Genomic DNA, 20,822 nt, shown 5'->3' with positions numbered 1-20,822 from the left:
CAGCCTCTCAACTAGCCTCACAACCACAGACCACGTGTAACCATGCCATCCCAGGACCTCCACATTCGGCTTCTTCACCTGCGGGATTGTCTGAGACCAGCCACCCGGACAGCTGATGAACTGTCAGAAACCGTCTCCGGGAAGCTTCTCTGTGTGCTCGTTGTCCTCACCAGGATCTTGACCTGACTGCAGTTCAGCGTCGTAACCAACTTCTTCAGTGGGCAAAATCTCACCTTCGATGGCCACTGGCACGCTAAAGAAGGGTGTTCTTCACGGATGAATCCCGGTTTCAACTGGACAGGGAAGATGGCAGACAGCATGTATGGCGTCGTGTGGGGGAGCGGTTTGCTGATGTCAACGTTGTGGTGGCAGTGGGGTTATTGTATGGGCAGGCATAAGCTACGGACAACGAACACAATTGCATTTTATCGATGGCAATTTGAATGGACAGAGATGCCGTAATGAGATTCTGAGGCCCATTGTCATGATATTCCAGCGCTGCCATCACCTCAGCACGATAATACACGGTCCCATGTCGCAAGAATCTGTACACAATTCCTGTAAGCTGAAAAAGTCCCAGTTATTGCTTGGCCTGCATACTCACCAGACATGTCACCCATTGACCATGTTGGGATACTCTGGATCGACGTGAATGACAGCGTGTTCCAGTTCCCGGCAATATCCAGCAACTTCGCACAGCCATTGAAGAGGAGTGGGACAATAATCCACAGACCACAATCACAACTTTATATGAAGGAGATGTGTCGCGCTGCATGAGTGCAAACGGTGGTCACACCAGATACTGACTGGCTTTCCGATCCACGCCCCTACCTTTTTTTAAGGTATCTGTGACCAACAGATTCATATCTGTATTCCCAGTCATGTGAAATCCATAGATTAGGGCACTAATGAATTCATTTCAATTTATTGATTCCCTTATATAAACTGTAACTCGGTAAAATCTTTGAAATTGTTGCATATTACGTTTTTTTGTTTAGTGTAGCTATACCCCCAATCGTTCAAAACCTAGAGGCAAACTACTCTTTTCGTCTCAACCGCTTTAGCGGACATCGGATGTTACTCGCACGGATCGATGACCTCGATGACCTCGACGGATCGATGACCTAAGTGGCAATCACTTGACTACATAAAACAAATATATTTCAAATGTCCACCGCGGGTTACTGTTAACCTGCTGGCCGGGTGACGGATCTCGTCTGGTGGGCGTATTTGGCTCAGGCCTGATCTATATGATGAGAAGGGACAGGGACAGCCTGATGCCTTAACTCTGATGTCAGACTGAAGAGTCCCCATGGCAGATGTCGGTCTTCGTTTTTTCTCTTTTTCTCTTTCTATATTCTGCATGTCCTCTCCGTCTGTGTCTGCCACTCACACGTCATCCTTTTCTATTTCGGTCTTTTCTGTTTGTCTGTCTCTGTCCATCTCGCACTCACATACTCTTATTCCCGCTGTCTTTTACAGCAATCCCTTTTCAGGTGTAAGGTTGTGCAGCAGCCCGGTCTGCTCTGCTCCTCGCCTTTCTGCTCACACAGCGCTACACTATCAGCCAGGAATGCAAGCGAAATCAAGGAGGCTTGGAGACAAACGGAGACATCTCTCCTCAGTCCTCTCGCTTCCAACTGATTATTGTTGTAGTACGTGTGCCAAGCAATAAGTGAAATTCAACTGAACTTGTCTGCCCGTTAGCTTTTACAATTGCGATACTGTCCAATCCGTGAACAACACTGAGGTCAAATGTCTAGGCATACTGTAACTCCGTATATATGACAGGTAGTGTAGGATTCAAGGCCTTACTTTTTTATTGCTACATGCCGTAGAATGTTTCTCATTGCCCTCCTTTATCAAAGATAAACATTGGGGGTAGGGGGAATCTCCTCCAGCTGTCTAAAAATAGACCGTTTTATTTTTAGCCAGTTTTTAGCATTCTCTGTTTTTTTTCTTCCCCTCTCGCTCACTTTCTCCCCCCCCCCCCTCTCTCTCTTTCTTTCTTTCCCCCTCTCAATCTCTCACACTCACTGGCTTATGTCACAAGCCATGAGGAAGTCATGAAACAGGAAGTGAGCAGAAGTGGACGGGGGGAAGAGAGAAATAAGATAGTCCTGAGAGACCGACAGACAGACCGCACAGTTGTCAGCACAGTTGTCAGTTGGACTGGAGCTCTGTAACTCGTTGCCAGGTTTGTGTTGTGGGACTGACAGGCTGACACAGGAATGCTAGACTGGACAAGGAAGACTGCTCTTTGGTGAGCCACCACAAAGGAAGCCAGAGAGGGGACAAAGGACTGGATATGTGGGGTCACCGGGGGAAGTGGGAAGTCCCTCCAACCCCTCCGCTTGCCCCCACTCACAGGTAGTGGTGTGTGCTCTTTTACTTCTCTTGGTGTTTTGGTCACAAACCACTAATGGCTAGAACGTGGTGTGAAACCTAGACTATGGAAACATTTCTCTATATTCTTGGTTTGATTTGTTCCATGGGACTTTCAGTTTAGTATGTCTACAAATATACTACTTAAAGTTTTACTTGGGTTATAGATGCTGAACACTAAGATGGCTTGTGAACGTGTGTTTCTTTTCTGTGTTGTGTCGAACCTTAGAAATGTAGTTTTGTCATGTTCACTTATAAAGATCTTGGCCATCGACCAGTATGGGATTCATTTATGAAATAAAACAGAGCTGTATAACGTTCTAGAAAGTTGTCCATTAGCCAACAAATTTGACTGGGATGAACTGGGTAAAGACTAAATGTCATGAGATGCTGAAGTTGTGCTGTTTTAGGATGCTGCTGCTTCTATGACAGTGGGCAATAGTCAAGGTCTGGATATTTGTCTTGTTCTGGAAGAATTAGCATTTTTTTAGTTCTCATTTCTGCCACATCTGATATGTGCAACATCTGACTTCTGCTCATTTGAATTGGATGCACAATTCTCTATAAAAAAGAAAAGACGTATATCGTAACATTCACACTTTTTTTTGGTTATATTATCCCCAATTTTGTCTGAAGGCTTTTCACTCATCAAACAATGTATCCACATGATATTTACTTAGTACAGGAGTGTGGGTCATTGATTCACCCCTGGGGGGGAGAAATAACTCAGTTGCACCCACGGGGTGGCGCCCTCAACCTCTACTTGTTTTGTACCGTATCTCCATCTGCTTCTCCGTCTGTCTCACTGTCTGGGTTTCTGTTTAGTCACACATTCATCCATCATCCGTGCTATGACTGCTGTTCTTTTCACTGTATGTCCTTCTGCCTCAAATATTGTGTTCCATAACTAGAGGCAATATAGAGGAAATTCACTATTTTATACAGTGGGCCTATAGTGTGAAGCTTTCTCTGTCTGTGCCTATTTCTTTCTTGGAATAGAAGTTCCTATTCTCTTTGAGCTGTTGTGGGTCCTCTACTTTTGACAGTTGAAACCATGCTGTGTGTTGCTGTTTGGATGCTTCTCCCACATGTAACACAGCTGAGGGGTATACTAAGAAGGAAGATCAATGAGTTAGCCAACTAACTTCGATAAACAGACAGAAATAACTACTACTACTACAAGAAATAAGCTAAACATAGATATGCATTTTTGGTTGTTAAGTCAATCAGACCATGTCCATTTCAAGCTTGTCTCTCTGAAAAATAAAAAAGTTATTTCCAAATATTTAGGCAAGTTAGCTAGTTGATCCTGCTTCGTAGTATACCCCTCTGAGGGAAAGAAATAGGACCAAAACAGAAGCGAATGGAAGAATAGCAGGAAGCACCTTGCCGTTCGCGGTTCAGTCGTAAAGTGAGTACAACTCCCCCGCTGGTGACATCACTTCCTTCCTGTCAAGGTAGTAGAAAGTGACAACAGGACAGTTAGAGGGGCCATGCTGCTGCTAGTGCCCTAAGCTGCCCAGGAATGTGGAATTTTCAGGTAGACCTAAAAATAGAGGCCTGCCAATCCCGGTCATGCTTATCTATTTACTTGTTGACAGATCAGCCACTTTGCTGTCTGTGGACTCTGCACCCCTTGTATTTACTGTATGGCCACAATGTTGTAGCCATGCGGTGGCCTGATGACTGTTTCAAGTGGGAAATACTGATTTTATTCAATCTGCACAGTAAAGGTTGTCTGCTCAGTGCTCAGTATGAGGCCTTCTCCCTCAACCCCACAGGTCCTGGTGCTCCCCAATAATCTGCTTCTCTACATTCCGCTGTTCCTCCTCACCTGTAGAGTCCTGTCCCAGTCTACCTCTAGCTCTCTACTACCCCTCCAATGCTCCCCCTCTCCCCCTGGGATATACTAGCCTCTGCATGAATTGCAGCTCTGTTTGGCCCCTTCTCCCAGTCCCAACCGCTAATAGATCTCTCCAGCTTGTCGTTCTAAAAAAACGGAAATGAGTTAGCATTTTCTACCTCTGGTTCGATGGCCATTCCTATGGGGGAAATGAATTGGGGAAAGAATGGGTTTTTTGGGATGAACACCGAAAATAAGGTCTGAGGTTATGAGACGTCAGTTAACAGGACCTTTTCATGAATTATGAAGCCTTTATGTGCTTGTTTTGATTACTTAAATGCTTAAAAATTCACAAAAAAAGTGACGTTAGCTGATGAAGATGATCTCCTAGAACAGAATGTATAATATGTTTTAAGCCTGTGTTAACCACAGACCTTATTTTCTGTGTTTTATCCAAAAACCCTCCAAAAATCCTATTAATTTCCCCTAGTCCCATGACGGAGTAAGCCTCCATTAGTGCCTATAAAAACACGGCATTACTAATGCTCTCATTGGTCAGCTAATCTAATGACCAACCAACCACATCTACTGAGATCCCAATCACAGATCCTTCTATAATCTAAAGGACTGCTGTCTTGTAGTTCGATAAGATTTTACCAGTGATGCTCTGGAGCAGGTTTTCATGTCCAATCAATTGAATTTACCGCAGGTGGACTCCAAGTTATAGAAACATCTCAAGGATGATCAGTGGAAACAGGATGCACCTGAGCTCAATTTCGAGTCTCACAGCAAAGGGTCTGAATACTTATGTAAATAATATATTTCTGTTTATTTTTAATAAATTGTCAAAAATTTCAAAAACTTTTTTCACTTTTGTCATTTATGCGATATTGTGTGTAGATTGAGGATTTTTAAAAATTTAATCCATTTTAGAACAAGGCTGTAATGTAACAACGTGGGAAAAGTGACAGGGTCTGAATCCTTTCTGAATGCACTGTCATAAAATATCGACCAACTATAAAACATTGCAGTGATATTGACCTACGGTGATGTTTGTTATAAAGAGATTGCAACACGGACAGAAGACACTTGCTTTTTGAATCACAGGGGATGAAAGGTCTCTCCACAGAAACAGCCCACCCCCATAATGTAATTGGGGCGTGACATGATCCCAGATGGGAAGGCACTCCAGCAGAACCCCATATCCTGGATCTAACGCTTTCTAATTGATCCTGTTAACTGCAGTGTGGTCCATTAGGCTGAGACTGTGCCTGGTGTGACCAGTGCTGGGGGGGGGGGCACGGTCAGAGCCTCCAAAGCCTGAACCTGCTGCTTATCAGTGAGGTTCCTCTTCTCCAGCTCTCGATGGCGTGACTCGCATTGACACAAAAACTCTCAATTGCACATGTAGTAACATATGTGCAGTGGTAACATCAACCGTGGTCTTGCTTGGTAGCCTATGTCTGGCTTAGTGACGTGGTAGTTGCTTGAGGCTCTTGTAGGAATCGTGTATCTTTCCTCACTGTTGTTTTGTGACTAATAGGTCGTCTGGTGGACTAACTGGAGTCCTGTATCCAGCCCTGTCTGTGTGACGCTCCCATCTCTCTTCCTCCTCGTGGCCTGATGCATTATTGATGCAGAGGGCGCTCTAAACACCTGGTGATTGATTCGCTTGATTAGAAAGGGGAGCAGGACGAGGAGCTAACTGGTTTGTGACGTGGCATTTGGTGTGGATTTGATCCGCAAGTATGAAGCCGCACGTACACCTTCTAGAGATGGCGAGTCTGCTGAAAACCTTATTTCTAACATGGTTTATTTGAAAGATATTCCCATTTTGAGGACAACTAAACGAATGAACAGGGCTGGGGCCGTCCTATTTTCTGCCCAGCAGACACCGAGGAGCCTGTTTTAGGGATCCTCTGATGGCGTCAGTCCAGGGTCTCCTTCGCCTGATCATTTAGGTGACTCATATCCATACATGATGGTGGGTGGACACTTTCCTCCGGTTATCTCAATCTGATGCCAATGTAATAGAGGCGGAAAATCACTATTTGTGTGTAAGACAAAGAGCGAGAGAGAGAGAGAGTCTGTATTACTGTTTGACCATAGATGAGATAAAGATAAGACAATAAATGTGTCGGGGAGGGGTGGGGGGAGAAGAGAGGACTCCCCAGCTGAGGCTGTTACTTCATAGACGCCACGGTTGACATTTTCTAATTAGACAGAGTAAAGTTTTTGCTATAACCGTTATCCGTTGACTCGGGGGCCCGGATGAAGGAACAGCTGAACCCAGCAGTGTTGACGCATTGCACTCTATAGTGTGCGTTTTAAGCCATACCAAGTGGATGGCGTGGGCTTTCTATCCGTCTTTATGTAATGTTTGAGTAGGCTGGTAACTGAACATGCTGCAGTTCTTGGTGCCAAAGCTGGAAACTCTTATCCACACAGAGAAAAAGTGAGCAATCGACTGGATCAACAAATGGAACATAGACATCACACACACACACACACACACACACACGCTCCCCGTCCATCTAGATTCTCTCCACATCTGTCTGTCTCTGATATTTTTGTGAGTGAGGCGGAGCAACTTGGCGACTGAGCGAGAACAAGCTGGCTGGCTGTGTCAGTGGGAAGTGTCTAGCACAATACTCACACTTCCACACTGACAGGCAAGCAGTCACAGGGAGTTTGTCGTACTCCCACACCACACAGGGCTTATGGTGGAGTGTTCTGGGCTTTCCTCCTTCTCCCCCTCCTTCTCCTTGTCTCTCATGTATTTCTAATGAACCACCAGCGGAGGGGAGAGGGGGAGAAAGAGAGAGAGCAGTGAGTGGAGAGTACAAGCTACACACTGAAAGACAGGAAAAACAAGCAGGCAGCTGAATAGGCACCTAATCTTGGGGTCCTATGAGTGCCCTCTTCTGGATTTGACACTTCCTGGACTGTTGCAGTCCTGAGAGAGGGAGCTGTGTGAGTGCATAATTGAGCGTGAGCAGCAGGGAGAGCAGTACGGACAGCAGAGGGATCAGGGAAACGGAAGACAGAGGTTCTCAAAGGAGGGGGGATGTGAAGTGAGAGAAGGAGCAGAGGAGAGGGGAGAAAAAAAGGAATGAAGGAAACAACAAATCCTAAGAAGCAACCTCTGCTTGAAGCCAATGGATCAAGGACTCCGGGATTGAAATCTGCAGCAGGACGTGTGCTGGTGGAAGTGTGCTGTTGGAACTTGAGGGAAAGAGAAGGGGAGCAACAGAGGGGAGAGACAAAGAATAATACAGGACATGGCTCAAAGGATTACCTCTCTCTCCGGCAGAATGGGACGCTTACTCCACATGGAGGCTAATCAGGACCTGGGAGCCTGAGCATCTCTCTCTGACTTTTCTCTTCTCTGTTATCTTGTTTGGTCTAAGGAAGGTGGGAGTGACTGAGGTAAGCCCGGTAGAGAATTACTGTTGTTGCCATTTTTGCTGCGGCTACGGCCATGAGGACGTTGTGACTCCTGGAGCACTTTGAGCCCCTACTCTGGAGTGGACCTGCGTTAGTGGCTGACGGAGAGACTGCCATGGAGCCACAGTGTGACCAGGGGGCAGGGCCTGGCCTGACTGGGTCCGACTCAAACCCGGGCTCCCTGTGGGACGGACAGAATGCCGTCACGGCCACCTCCGCCTCCTCTTCCAACTCAGACCTGCCCTCCACCCTCTTACCTGACGAGGAGCACCCGGACGCGGGCCGAAGGCCAAGCAAACCCTTCACTGGCCTCAAACTGTTCGGCAGGAGGTAAGACACAGACCAACGTCTCACTAAGCCACTGAAGTGCGTTGATCACAATGCTGTGGAGCCTGTAAATGTTCAGTGGCCGATTTTTGATTCCTGGATGCTTACTTAGTAGCAGCACCAACAGGTGTGAGTTTCCAGCATATGCCAATAATGACTGGGCTGTGTGTGAGCGGGTTAGTTTCCATGCAGTTGTCCCTCTCAGGCAGCTGTAGTACAGGTATCTGCGTTAGGTATGTATGGTGTGTATGGTGTGTTATGTATGTATATGTAATGTAATGTATGTATGTATGTATGTAATGTATGTATGTAGTAGTTACTGTATGGGGGATTGATCTGTGTCTTTAGAACAGAGCCTCTCTCTATACAGTACAGCCTGGTCTGCTTTTGGTCTGACCTTGATGTACGGTCCACACACGAATCAAAGACTAGTTTGTTGTTTCCAACCCTTGCATACCCTGTCGCTGAGTGTTGCAACGTAACACCATGGCATGAATGAAGCACTCGTGTTTCATTATGCAGTATTGCTAGTCGGCGAAACACTGCCTGGGTAGGCTACAGCATGGGATGCACTTTGCCCAAACTAGCTTCGAAGGAGTGAGGACATGTAGGAGGTAAAGACTGCTGAGATTAACAGTCAAGGATTGATTTAGTAAGAGTGAGTGAGTGTTTCCATGGCCAGTGGAAGAGTCGAGGCTTGATTAGGAAACTCTGATCATCTCCTCTGCTCTCTGAGAGGGCGTAAGACTCATTCTCATCATAGCAACATAACGGTCACACAGTGGTGTCACAGTGTGTCCCCATGGTCATGACACACCGAGAGACCACGCCAATGTCAAATCCCAGAATTCCCCCTACTGTCATGCACATCTAGCTCTGGTATGCTGTCCGCTGTCCTTCCCGAATTAGATCCCCTAATAGCGCGGAGATAGAGCAAACCTGGCAATTATTTTTTCGGCTTGTAACCCACAGGTGGCTACGGCCAATGAGACTTCGAAGCCTTGCACCCTCCGAGCAGAACAGGATGAGAATGTTACATGTCTCTCTCCCCGAGAGGTTATTTTTAAACCTAATTAGCTGCTCTGTTTCCCTCCTGCCTTCCCTGAAACCCTTCAAAGCACAAAACACAAGATGAAAAGATGAAGGCTTTCCAGAGATGAAGTTTGGGCTAATCTGAGCCAGGGCGCTGAGACCCGTGTGATGGAGTTTAGATGTGTGTGTGTGTGTTGTTCCGCTGAGACCTGGGGTCCACAGACTGTTGGCTGGTGATTACACAGGGAGATGTGACTCAGATCAATCAGTCACAATGGCACTTACCACAGCACCGTCCTCGCCAACCGAGTCACCGCTGAGTTCATCTTAGTGCTCATAGTTAGTTCACACAATATTTTCTTTGATGCAAATGAAATAATGAGAAACGACAAGAAGGAACAGCGTGACACTGTATCACTGTTTGTTTGCGACTGAACAGAGGAGTCCTTGAGGATGTGTTGCTGGTGGATGCTAATCCAAGAAGAGCCTTTGTGTAGAGATTTAGGGTTTGAGGGCTGAGATAACGGTCATGTCAGCGAACGCTGTCCTGACGGATTTAAGGTCCAGGTCGGAAGTGAAGTCAGCACTGACACAAGATGTGCCCGGCAGTGATGTCATTCAAACGAGACACGTGACATGCCTCCCCGCTGCTGAGAGCACCTGCGGTACTCCCGACGTCATGGCACATTAGCTAATGAGCTAATTACATACTATCCTAGTTAATTTAGGTCATCAAATGCATGACTCAATTTAAGAACCCAGTTTAGTGCGTTGATATAACCAAATATGGACATATTCAGTCGTTTCGGAGTACGTCTCTGCTTGCATGCAGTGTGCAAAGCAATGTTCTGACCACTAATGACCTTCGTCCTGATCAGAGTGCTGTAAAACATTTTCTTGTGCTCTACCTTTGCGAGATACCATTGCTGAGCGCAACAATGAGTAGGAATTCCATTTTAGTCATTCTCTTTCTGTGTTTCTCCTTCTCTCTCTCTCTCTCTCTCTGGCTGTGTTTGTTTGCTTTCCTGTTGTTTAAGTGTGTTTATCTCTGTGGCACTGAGTAAAACACATGCTCCCGGTTGGCTGTGATGGCGCAAAACGGAGGGCATTTTGTCGGGGGTCTCCCGCCTCTTTAACTCAGTGGAATTTTAATGAGCTAGAGCTGGTGGGGGCTACCTGGATCAGACCTCTTAGCCATTCATGCCCCCCGCCGCCCCAATTCTCCCTCTCATCTCAAGGAGAAATCTCAACTTGACGTCGACAGACTCCAAGGCCCATTGATTTCTAACAAGGTGCTATGGTGTCAAAAACACAATTATTTATTTGTCCTTTCTGAAGCAACAGGAAGTGCAACATCAGTAGCTCCTGTGTCTGCTGTAATCGAACTGAACCGAGGTCATTCATTCATTTGGGGACCATCAGAACCTGGCTGCCTGGGTTAGGGCCTACTACGGATCACAAGTCCAGGACCTTTTTAACAACCTTTCACCCGTTACAATTCCCAACCCATGGTTTGCCGCGTTGCTAGAGAGAGGCCCCGACCCTCAGAAGGAAGGATCATGGAAAGGAGAGAGAGGAGGGGAAGAGACAAAAAGACATTAGGAACAGAAGAAAATGTGATGAGGCTATTTTAGTTCCGCTCCGGGCCTCTGATAAGGAGTCACTGATGATGTGTTACAGGACAGTGTCCATATGGTTTGTGGAAGCAGGCGAGTGAGAACAGAGTGGGAACACACTTCTTCCCTTTGTTTAAACCGTACTGACATTTGTTGATATGGGTTTCCAGGTCACATGGATGTAGAAATAGGGAATGAAGGAAAGGAGGAGTTGAGAAGGATTTTTTTTTTTAAAGACTATAACTATAGCCCACATGATCTCCAGTTCAGTCTTCTTACAAAATACAAAAGCTGACATACTTAAGTCTTAGCCTGGTGGGAAATAGCCAGAAAGTCGAGCAATCATTGTGGCAAATGGTCCTGTGATATGCTTTCATGGGATTCACAATAGATCAAATAATGATCTAATCCGATCCACGGATTGACTCTATTGGGGGGGGGGGGGGGGGTAGTCACATGTGTCTTACTTCCTCTTGCTCGCTATTTGAGTTGCATGTTGTCTGGACATTCTAAACACGCATCCATTTATCTTTTAAAAATGAACATCCTCTGACAAGGAACACACTTCAAGTAGCTCATTGACACCGCTGATGTCACCGCGTAGCTTGGAGACGGGCTTCGATGGACTTCAGGGGTGGCCCGTGTGTTTTCGCGGGAACGGTCTCTGGAGAGCTTAGCAGCAGTTTGAATGTGTCAGGCACCAGGAATGTGTTAATTAAGCAGGCCGTTTTTTGAAATCGGCCTAATTGATTTGCCGTCAGGTCGTAAAGGGCTTATCGGGTTTTAACCCGTCTCCCTGCCGACGGGATGTAGTTCTGACCCTGTCGTCAGCCGTCGTATCGAGACACGTGCCGCGAGGACAATGCTCATAGTGAATTTGTGTGTCAGTGGGTTACGCAATAAAGAGATTGACTTCATCCAATTACACTGAAGGAGTCCTTAAGCAGGGTCTTCGAGGGTCTTTCTAGTGATGCGTTGGGTAAATAAGGATTAGCTATTAGGGCTGGGAATTGCCAGCGACCTCACGATATGGTATTCTCACGATACTTCGGTGCCGATATGATATGTATTGTGATTCTCATGTGATTCTATTGCGATTTTAATGTTACAAACTTGATTGATCGCCGTGTGTCTGCTGCAGAGAGACGAGAGAGAGCATGGTATGTTTTGATCGGTCATGGAAATGAAAGTAAAAGCATTTGGAGTCCGATATCTATACGTAAAGTGTTCATGAGCTGAAATAAAGGATCCCAGAAATGTTCCATATGCATAAAAGGCTTATTTCTCTCTAATTTTGTTCACAAATTTGGTCACATCCCTGTTATTGAGGATTTCTCATTTGACAAGATAATCCATCCACTTGACAAGTGTGGCATATCAAAGAAGCTGATTAAATAGCGTGATCATTACACAGGTGCATCTTGTGGACAATAAAAGGCTAGTCTAGAATGTGTAGTTTTGTCACACAACATAATGCTACAGATGTCTCAAGTTTTGAGGGAGTTTTGAGGGAGCGTGCATTTGGCATGCTGACTAAAGGGATGTCCACGAGAGGTGTTGACAGAGAATTAAATGTACATTTCTCTACCATGTGTGCCTCCTACGTAATTTTAGAGAATTTGGCAGCACATCCAACCGGCCTCACAACCGAAGACCAAGTGTAACCACGCCAGCCCAGGGCATCCACATCCGGCTTCTCCGCCTGCGGGATTGTCTGAGACCAGCCACCCGGACAGCTGATGAAACTGTGGGTTTCCACAATTGAAGAATGTCTCAGGGAAGCTCATCTGCGTGCTCGTCCTCCTCACCAGGGTCTTGACCTGACTGCAATTTGGCGTCGTAACTGACTTCAGTGGGCAAAGGCACACCTTCGATGGCCACTGGCACGCTGGTGAAGTGTGCTCTTCATGGATGAATCCCGTACGGCAGACAACATGTATGGTGTCATGTGGGCGAGGAGTTTGCTGATGCCAATGTTGTGAACAGAATGCCCCATGGTGGTGGTGGAGTTATGGTATTTTTTTATTTCACCTTTTATTTAACTAGGCAAGTCAGTTAAGAACAAATGCTTATTTACAATGGCGGCCTACACCGGCCTAACCCGGACGACACTGGGCCAATTGTGCACCGCCCTATGGGACTCCCAATCACGGCCGGATGTGATACAGCCCGGATTCGAACCAGGGACTGTAGTGACGCCTCATGCACTGAGATGCAGTGCCTTAGACCGCTGCGCCACTCGGGAGCACATGGAGGCAGGCGTTAGCTACAAACAACAAACACAATGACATTTTATCGATTGCAATTTGAATGCACAAAGACAACATGAGATCCTGAGACCCATGGTTGTGCCATTCATCCGCCGCCATCACCTCATGTTTCAGCATGATAATATACGGCCCCATGTCGCAAGGATCTCTACACAATTCCTAGAAGCTGAAAATGTCCGTTATTCCATGGCCTGAATACTCACCAGACGTGTCACCCTTTGAGCATGTTGGGATGATCTGGATCGATGTGTACAACAGCGTGTTCCAGTTCCCGCTGATATCCAGCAACTTCGCACAGCCATTGAAGAGAAGTGGGACAATATTCCACAGGCCACAATCAACAGCCGGATCAACTCTATGCGAAGGAGATGTCGCACTGCATGAGGTAAATGGTGGTCACACCAGATACTGACTGGTTTCTGACTGGTTTCTGATCCACGCCCCTATCTTTTTTTAAGGTATCCGTGACCAACAGATGCACATCTGTATCCCCAGTCATGTGAAATCCAAAGATTAGATCCTAATGAATTCATTTCAAATGACTGATTTCCTTATATGAACTGTAACTCAGTAAAATCTTTGAAATGATTGCATATTGCCGTTTATATTTTTGTTCCGTGTAATATCGTCCAAAAATAATATTGCGATATGTAACTATCGATTCCCCCTCCCCCCGTCACTATTAGCTATGAGAATGGTTAGCTTTCATGGCCTGATGATGGGATGTTTTTTATTATAAAACACTTACCTTGTGGAATATTTAGAAATTGCTACCTAATTTTCAGTCATCCACCATCCACATTGGCTAAGAAAAGATCTGTCTAATACTTTCCCTTAGCCTTTGGCTATAATAAATGAACTGAGAATGCCACTGATTGCCTGATACCTCTAGCAGAGAAAATCAATCGCAAGGTGTGTTGACCCAGAATCTATAGGTAAACAGGCTTTAAGGATCCATGAGTGCCTCAACACCCATTTCCCTGGCAACCGAAGACACTGGACCAGAGCCAGAGCAACACCACAACACAAGGAGTCTATATGTTACTCTGCCTGTTTAAGTTTTTTTTTTCTTGTCAGTTGGAACACCAGGGATACCCGTATATGGACAGTGCATTCTCAAAGTATTCATACCCCGTAATGTCTGATTGGTGGAGTGCTGCAGATATGGTTGTCCTTTTGCAAGGTTCTCCCATCTCCACGGAGGCATTCTGGAGCTCTGTCAGAGTGACCATCGGGTTCTTGGTCACCTCCCTGACCAAGGCCCCTCTCCCCAGATTGCTCAGTTTGGCTGGGCGGCCAGCTCTAGGAAGAGTCTTGGTGGTTCCAAACTTCTTCCATTTAAGAATGATGGAGTTCCACTGTGTTCTTGGGGACCTTCAATGCTGCAGAAATGTGTTGGTACCCTTCCCCAGATCTGTGCCTTGACACAATTATGTCGCAGAGATCGTCGGACAAATCCTTCGACCTCATTACTTGGTTGTTGCTCTGACATGCGCTGTCTACTGTGGGACCTTTACATAGACAGGTGTGTGCCTTTCCAAATCATGTCCAATCAATTGAATTTAACACAGTTGGACTCCAATCAAGAAACATCTTAAGGATGATCAAGGATGATCAATGGAAACAGGATGCACCTGAGCTCAATTTCGAGTCTCATAGCAAAGGGTCTGAATACTTATGTAAATAAGGTATTTCTGTTTTTTATTTGTAATAAATTAGCAAAAAATATATAAAAATCAGTTTTCGCTTTGTCATTATGGGGTATTTATTGCGTGTCGATTGATGAGGAAAAAAAATTAAAGGCTGTAATGTAACAAAATGTGGAAAAATGGAAGGGGTCTGAATAACTTTCAGGAATGCACTGTATTATTGAATCTATAATCAATGTGTTTTAATATGTCTGTATGGTCAAAATAGTGCATTCATCACTCTCCAGGAAAGAGGCATTGTAGGGGCCTTTTTGTTTTGATGGTTTTCAGTGGCCGCAGGGAACGTGATCTGCCTGCGGTCGACCCAGAGATCAGTTCACGGAGTCAGTCACTTACTGCTCCCTTTGCCCTGTTGAGATTGGCACAAGGCTGTCAGACTGGTGCCTACTGCTATTTTTTATTTCTTTGCTATAAGTTTTTTACCTTCAAATATCACACTGTGACGCATTTACAGCCCCATACAAATGCATTTGAAGCAATGTTATAAAACCATTTGAAAAGTTCAACCGTGAACTTTGTTTCTGGGATTGTTCCAGAACCATGGCCCTTGATGGTGCCCAACAGTACAGCATATGGTGGCCTATATACAGTGTGAGCTCTTGTTTTAATTAGCTACTGATTTAAATGGAGTGATCTGTGATCCCAATCAGGAGGCCAACCGTCCAGAAGACTCCAGAGAGTTTGAGGTCAACGAGGAGTCTCAACATTTTTAAAAGCAAGATCAGGATGATCTGAGTGTCTCTTTATTGGCCAAAGGCCCCAAAACACTTGTGCTGTACTTGTACAACACTTGACTGTCTTGAACCAATATACTTTCTGTACCAATCCTCATTGTGCATTTGGGCCTAGTAAAATTCTGCACAACAACCACCACCAGCAACTAGTAGTAACTTTATACAAGAAAATGAGGTCACATTCGCCCTGCCTGACAGAGAGGGTGGTGACGGGTCCCGAGATACAAATAGAAAGGGAAAGAGGAGCAGAAGCTGATTTTTAGCAGCCAAAGATGAGACCGGGAACGCTAGGAGCGGTGTCCTCCTAACATATGCGAAGGGTCTCAGCCCATCTGCCAGACTTGCATCTGCTCTCTCTTGAGGGACGAGGGGCACAGACGTCTCTCTCCGTGACGCCGGCCCTCCTCCTTATTTCCTCTCTCTCTACTCAAGCTCGTCTTACCGTAGCCAAGCCGAGTCTCCATCTGCCTTCTTTCCGTACGTTTCAAAACAACAGACCCTGTTTAGAAACCAGTATAGTGATTTGTTTTACGACTTTGGGAAGACCCCAAGTAACCAGTATCTTAAGTTCAGCACTAGCTTCATATTTCAATTCTTTCTTTCAATATAAAGCCTTCTTGGCGATTATTATTGACTCCAGGAAGTATTTTCAAAACTCCGCTAGCAACTTATATAGTGCTAGTGTATGACAGTTAATGCCTGCAAAACTGCTGTATTGACTGTGTTCCCGGGATGTACATTAGGGATAAAGTAGGCTAAATGGAAACTAGAGAGGCACTCTTATACAGTTGAGGTACATCATAAGCCATCAAACCGTAGCCGACAGACAAATACAGATACTGGAACTGAAACACCATAAACACTCACACATATGGCCTGTGCTTAGCCAAGAGACCTCTTCTGGGAATGTATTTGTTTTCAATTAAACCTATGCATAGTGTATTGTGACCACTAACATTTAACCACAGTCTTATATTGGGATTGGAAAGTCCTCAGCTACCTCATTAGAGTACTACAACTGGCACCACGCCTTGACACAAAGACCTTTGAACTGCCTTACCCTGGTCAATCATTCATCTGACTGGATTCAGGCCTGATGGACAGCATTTGTGAGGTTCTGCTGAGCTTTTAAAGGCCCAGTGCAGTCAAAACTACATTTTTCTGTGTTTTATATACATTTCCACACAATGAGGTTGGAATAATACTGTGAAATTGTGAAAATTAAGATAATGCCTTTTAGTGTACGAGCTGTTTGAAAAGGACGCCTTCAATTTCAGCCTGCTTTGGTTTAATTGAGTTTTGGCCTGCCTCGTCACAGCACCAGACGATACATTTGTTAATAGACCACGGCAGGTAGCGTAGCAGTTAAGAGCGTTGGGCCAGTAACTGAAAAGTCACTGGTTTGAATCCTAGAACCGACTAAGTGAAAAAAAGTGTCCACGTGCCCTTGAGCAAGGCGCTTAACCCTAATTGCTCCTGTAAGTCTCTCTGGGCAGGGGTGTCTGCTAAATGACTCAAATTTCTTTTCTTTTTTTTTTAAAGTTCCAAAGCTGTCTGCCAATAACGGCAATTTTTTTTGTTATGGCCTCCCCACCCAGACCACTCTCAGACAGTCCTCGCAAAATTCTTGCTTGAGAAATTGCTCTTTGCTAAGACAATATTTTTGTTTCTTTTTGACAATTTTAATTGAAAGTAATCACAGTAGGGTACTGTACTTTTGACATTTTAGTAATTTAGCAGACACTCTTACCATTTAATTTTTTTTTTTATATGAGATACAATATCTCTACATTCTGTGGGTCTTTAATTTTTTTTCACAAAACAGTTAGTTTGAATCCTGTATGCTGATTGGCTGAAACAGCATTCCAGCCATGTGTAAATCAGTCTTAGTTTTGTGTAAGAGGAGCTTGATGCTGGCTTGATGTTTCACTAACCGGAGAGGTCCTATGTTACTGGATGAGCTCTCAGTGCTGTGTTTCCTTGGTTCTGCAATGTAACGGCCTGGACACAATATAGTGATGAGTCAGAGGCTGATATAAGGAGTAGAACATTTGACATGGTTTTCAAGAACTCCTTCACAAATTGATTTGACCTTATTCAACCTGAACTAAACTGTTCTGACATTTTGTTTAAGGTCAAACCTATCAGGGAAAAATAAACCAGGAAGGAATAGTCTTCCTTGAGGGATTTGTGAGGGATTTATGTAGGTCATGGGACTCTACACCTGCGGGCATCTCATTTTGCCATTAACTCTGCCTGTCTTTCACTTGTACATCCCTCAGAAATACATTGGGATTTAAAACAATTCCCGCGGTGACACTTAAGACAACGACTTGAGGGTTAAATCTGCGAGCTCTCAAATATTTTAAGGAGGAACAAGTTTTTAGGGATCGACCCTTCCGGCACCTTCTACAAGCCAGGAAATTCAGTTATGATATATAGTGAGAATGTTTACACTTATAACATTTTCTTTTCTTTTTTTCTTCAATTCAAAGGAAAGTCAGAAATATGCCCAGTGACTGATAGGCTGTCATTTTAACAGTCTCCACAACGGTGACGGCCAGGGCATTAGCTTGACACAGTCTGCAGTGGATGCCATTTAAGTTGTCACTTAGTGCTGGCTTGACTCATCTGCTATTCGTTCGTAGCCTTGACATGGAGAGCTCAGATTCAGATTGGTGTACAGTAAGATAGCTAGTATCCATTCCTGGTACACTGATTTAGCTGCAAACAGATTCCTAGGCTGGCTAAAACCAGACTGAATGCTGGCCTCAACCATGTACAATGGTGAGAGTAGTGTTCAGTCGGGTTTAACCAGGCTACCAGAAACAACCTTGGCCTCATTTAATTTCTGTCCTAATTATTTGTGCCCTCTCAGTGAAACCTCAAGGCCATCTGTTCTGCTGAAAACAGCTCAGGGTACAGCCATTCACACCAATCATCCCTCCCTCCCGCCCAGCCCAGGGGCCCAATCTATCTGGCTGCACTCTAAGGTGACTTCTCCCAGGGATTCACAGGATATTAATGCTAGAAACCCTCCTGCCTCTCCATCTAACACATTGATGATGACACCACCATTCCCCCTGGATCAGGTCCAAGCCTGGTAAAGCCAGCACATACAGGGTGCATCAGCACCTTGGTTGGCACAATGGCGAGGTGAGACACAGAAAGACTGGATACAAAGTCATCTGTGTCAGGTTTATAGAGGTTGTTCAGTAATCATAAAAATAAAAAGATAGTGCTATTAAGCAATACTAAATAAGTATTTTATTTTTACTGTGGGTCAAATTCTGAACTTGTGTTTGATGTTCTCGTTGAGCTTCTTATCACTGTAAAAATAGTGTCATAACTTATATTTAGGGAACACATGTTTAAATATTTCATATTTTGATAATGGTCTAGTATTAGTTTCTAAATCTATTCCAGGCTCTGAAAGGAGACAATTGTATTATGCTTCTGTTATCTGAATAACATTTGAAAGAATCTATATTTTCAACTCAGTGTCATCAGTTGTGGAAACTGAAATGGAAAAATAAATCTATTTTGAAAAGACCTACCTTCTGCTTTTGAAATTAAGCTAAAAGAGCTAGTAACAATGTCATTCAGAAAGATGTTTCCTGTCTCGTAAAGCGGACATGGTGCATCTTTGTATTGTCTCGCCCCTGTTTGCCTGCCTGTCCTGTTGTAAATCTTCAAGATAAGGGATATGTGTTGTGTTGCGTAATAGGTAAGAGGGTTAAAAATAGCCTATAAATGGCCCGAGCTTTAAAACCTAAACCAGCATTAAAAATAAAGGATGGACTGGAAATGTACTTAGTGTCTTGTTTTTATATTTAGTTGGAGGCTTCATTTTTTTTTTTTTTTTACCTGAATGGGCCTCTGTGACAATACATTAGCAACATAAGTGTTCTTTCCTAAAAAATATATCCTACTGTATGCTATTACGCAGGATTTTCAAATTGGATGGGCCAGAGTTGGTGATCACAGGGATTACTGGCAAAAGATGAGTTTTATGTTCTAGTGCTGAAGTAACACTACGGTAACTGTATAGGAGTCCTGTTGTTGTTTACAATCCCTTTCACAGTATTAATCCGCAGCTCAAATCCTCAGGCATCTGCGGATGACTGGAAGTGGGTGAGAGATGAAGGGGATGGGGGGGGGGGGGGATGCATCTGCTGTTCCAGTACCTCGGCGCTCCTTTTAGCAGTAAGCAGGGGGCTCTTGGAGCACACTGACCTGAGAACTGCAGGACACCTCACTGTGGGAGTGTGTGTTTTAATGAGCATGTCATGTCGTTGTCACAAGGTGTGTGTGTGTGTGTGTGTGTGTGTGTGTGTGCGTGTTGCATTTCCTTCAAAGGGTCTGCGTCAGTATCCTATCATTATGCATTCACAACACAATATTTCAAAGTTGCTTGGGGGGAAGGGCGGGGGGGGGGATTGATGTTTTATGCTCAAATAACCATCTCTCATCACTAATACTGTACCTGTCTTAAAGGGGAATAGCAGCACATTTTTACAATTTGTCTATGTTCCCAAACCCCTCGTTGTTGGACTGTCTGTCAAAGTGCGCACCTCTCTCACTCCGGGAGAGCGAGGTAGACCTTGAGCGAGAGCTACATCACATGGTTATACAGCCTCCCACTCACTGCAGCTCTAGATATAACTGTGGAATAACGCAAATCTACGACGAATATAAACGTTCTGTCACAACGAAGATACTAAATTCGGGAAATACGATCAATTGTGAGAGATGGGATGTGATAAATTTGGGTCACATTTTGTACATTTTCTGAGATCTCTGCCAAGCAAGGAGGAAACAGCAGCCATCTCATGCAAAAACAGACACACTGGCAGCTTTCAAAATAGCCTACATCATATTTAGCATTTTACAACACGCCTTTTCCAATATAGTCAGAAGCATCATCAGACCTCGCTAGTAGCCTCTCTTTCGATGCTCTTGAAACCAAGCAGAAAATGCTGTGCTCTAAAGATGGTAACGTAGCCAAACGAATACATTGGAAGATAATTGTCGATCTGATCAGAAACACTATCCTCACAACCTTTATCTACTAAACGATGTTGTTGGTGTATTTTGTTAAGAATTTTGGAATATATTGCGCGAGTCCATCCAGGCTCAAGTCCTGTGCCCGAAACACACACATTCACAACACATTTTAGATAAGAATATCAGCCTACCTTTGTCATGTCAACCATACATGGAATTATTTGATTTGGGATGGGTCTGTCTTTTGTCTTTATAAACTTTCACATAGCCTATTCCATGATCCGGGGTAGTCCAATGAGCGACGCCGCAGCTGATGATTGCAGTGGTCATCATTCATCACGTACGCTAAATATGATCACTACACAACTTTCAAGGAGTAGGGTATTTGATGCAAGAGTATTTCATTTCAAACAGGCTATAAGAATACTTTTCCGTTTGATCAAATGTGCCAA

At 44.6% G+C, this 20,822-nt stretch overlaps 1 protein-coding gene across 7 annotated transcripts in view; it reads left to right on the top strand.

Moving 5' to 3' along the window:
* Positions 1-20,822, top strand: part of LOC115112075 (diacylglycerol kinase zeta-like) — a 121,882-nt gene that overhangs the window by 14,580 nt on the left and 86,480 nt on the right. The window contains exon 1 of one of the 7 annotated variants that reach the window (XM_029638838.2): positions 2,142-2,370. The exons of 4 other annotated variants lie outside the window; for them this stretch is intronic. In XM_029638838.2, the coding sequence (XP_029494698.1) occupies positions 2,309-2,370 (62 nt within the window). In that variant the 5' untranslated portion in view covers positions 2,142-2,308. Of the gene's footprint in view, positions 1-2,141; positions 2,371-7,183; positions 8,006-20,822 lie in introns of those variants that run through there. 2 more of the 7 variants (XM_029638835.2, XM_029638837.2) reach the window with 2 other exon arrangements.

Source organism: Oncorhynchus nerka, linkage group LG27 (assembly GCF_034236695.1).
Source record: "Oncorhynchus nerka isolate Pitt River linkage group LG27, Oner_Uvic_2.0, whole genome shotgun sequence".
In the NCBI taxonomy this organism is placed as follows: Eukaryota; Metazoa; Chordata; class Actinopteri; order Salmoniformes; family Salmonidae; genus Oncorhynchus; species Oncorhynchus nerka.
This window is presented reverse-complemented; position numbering and strand designations above follow the sequence as displayed.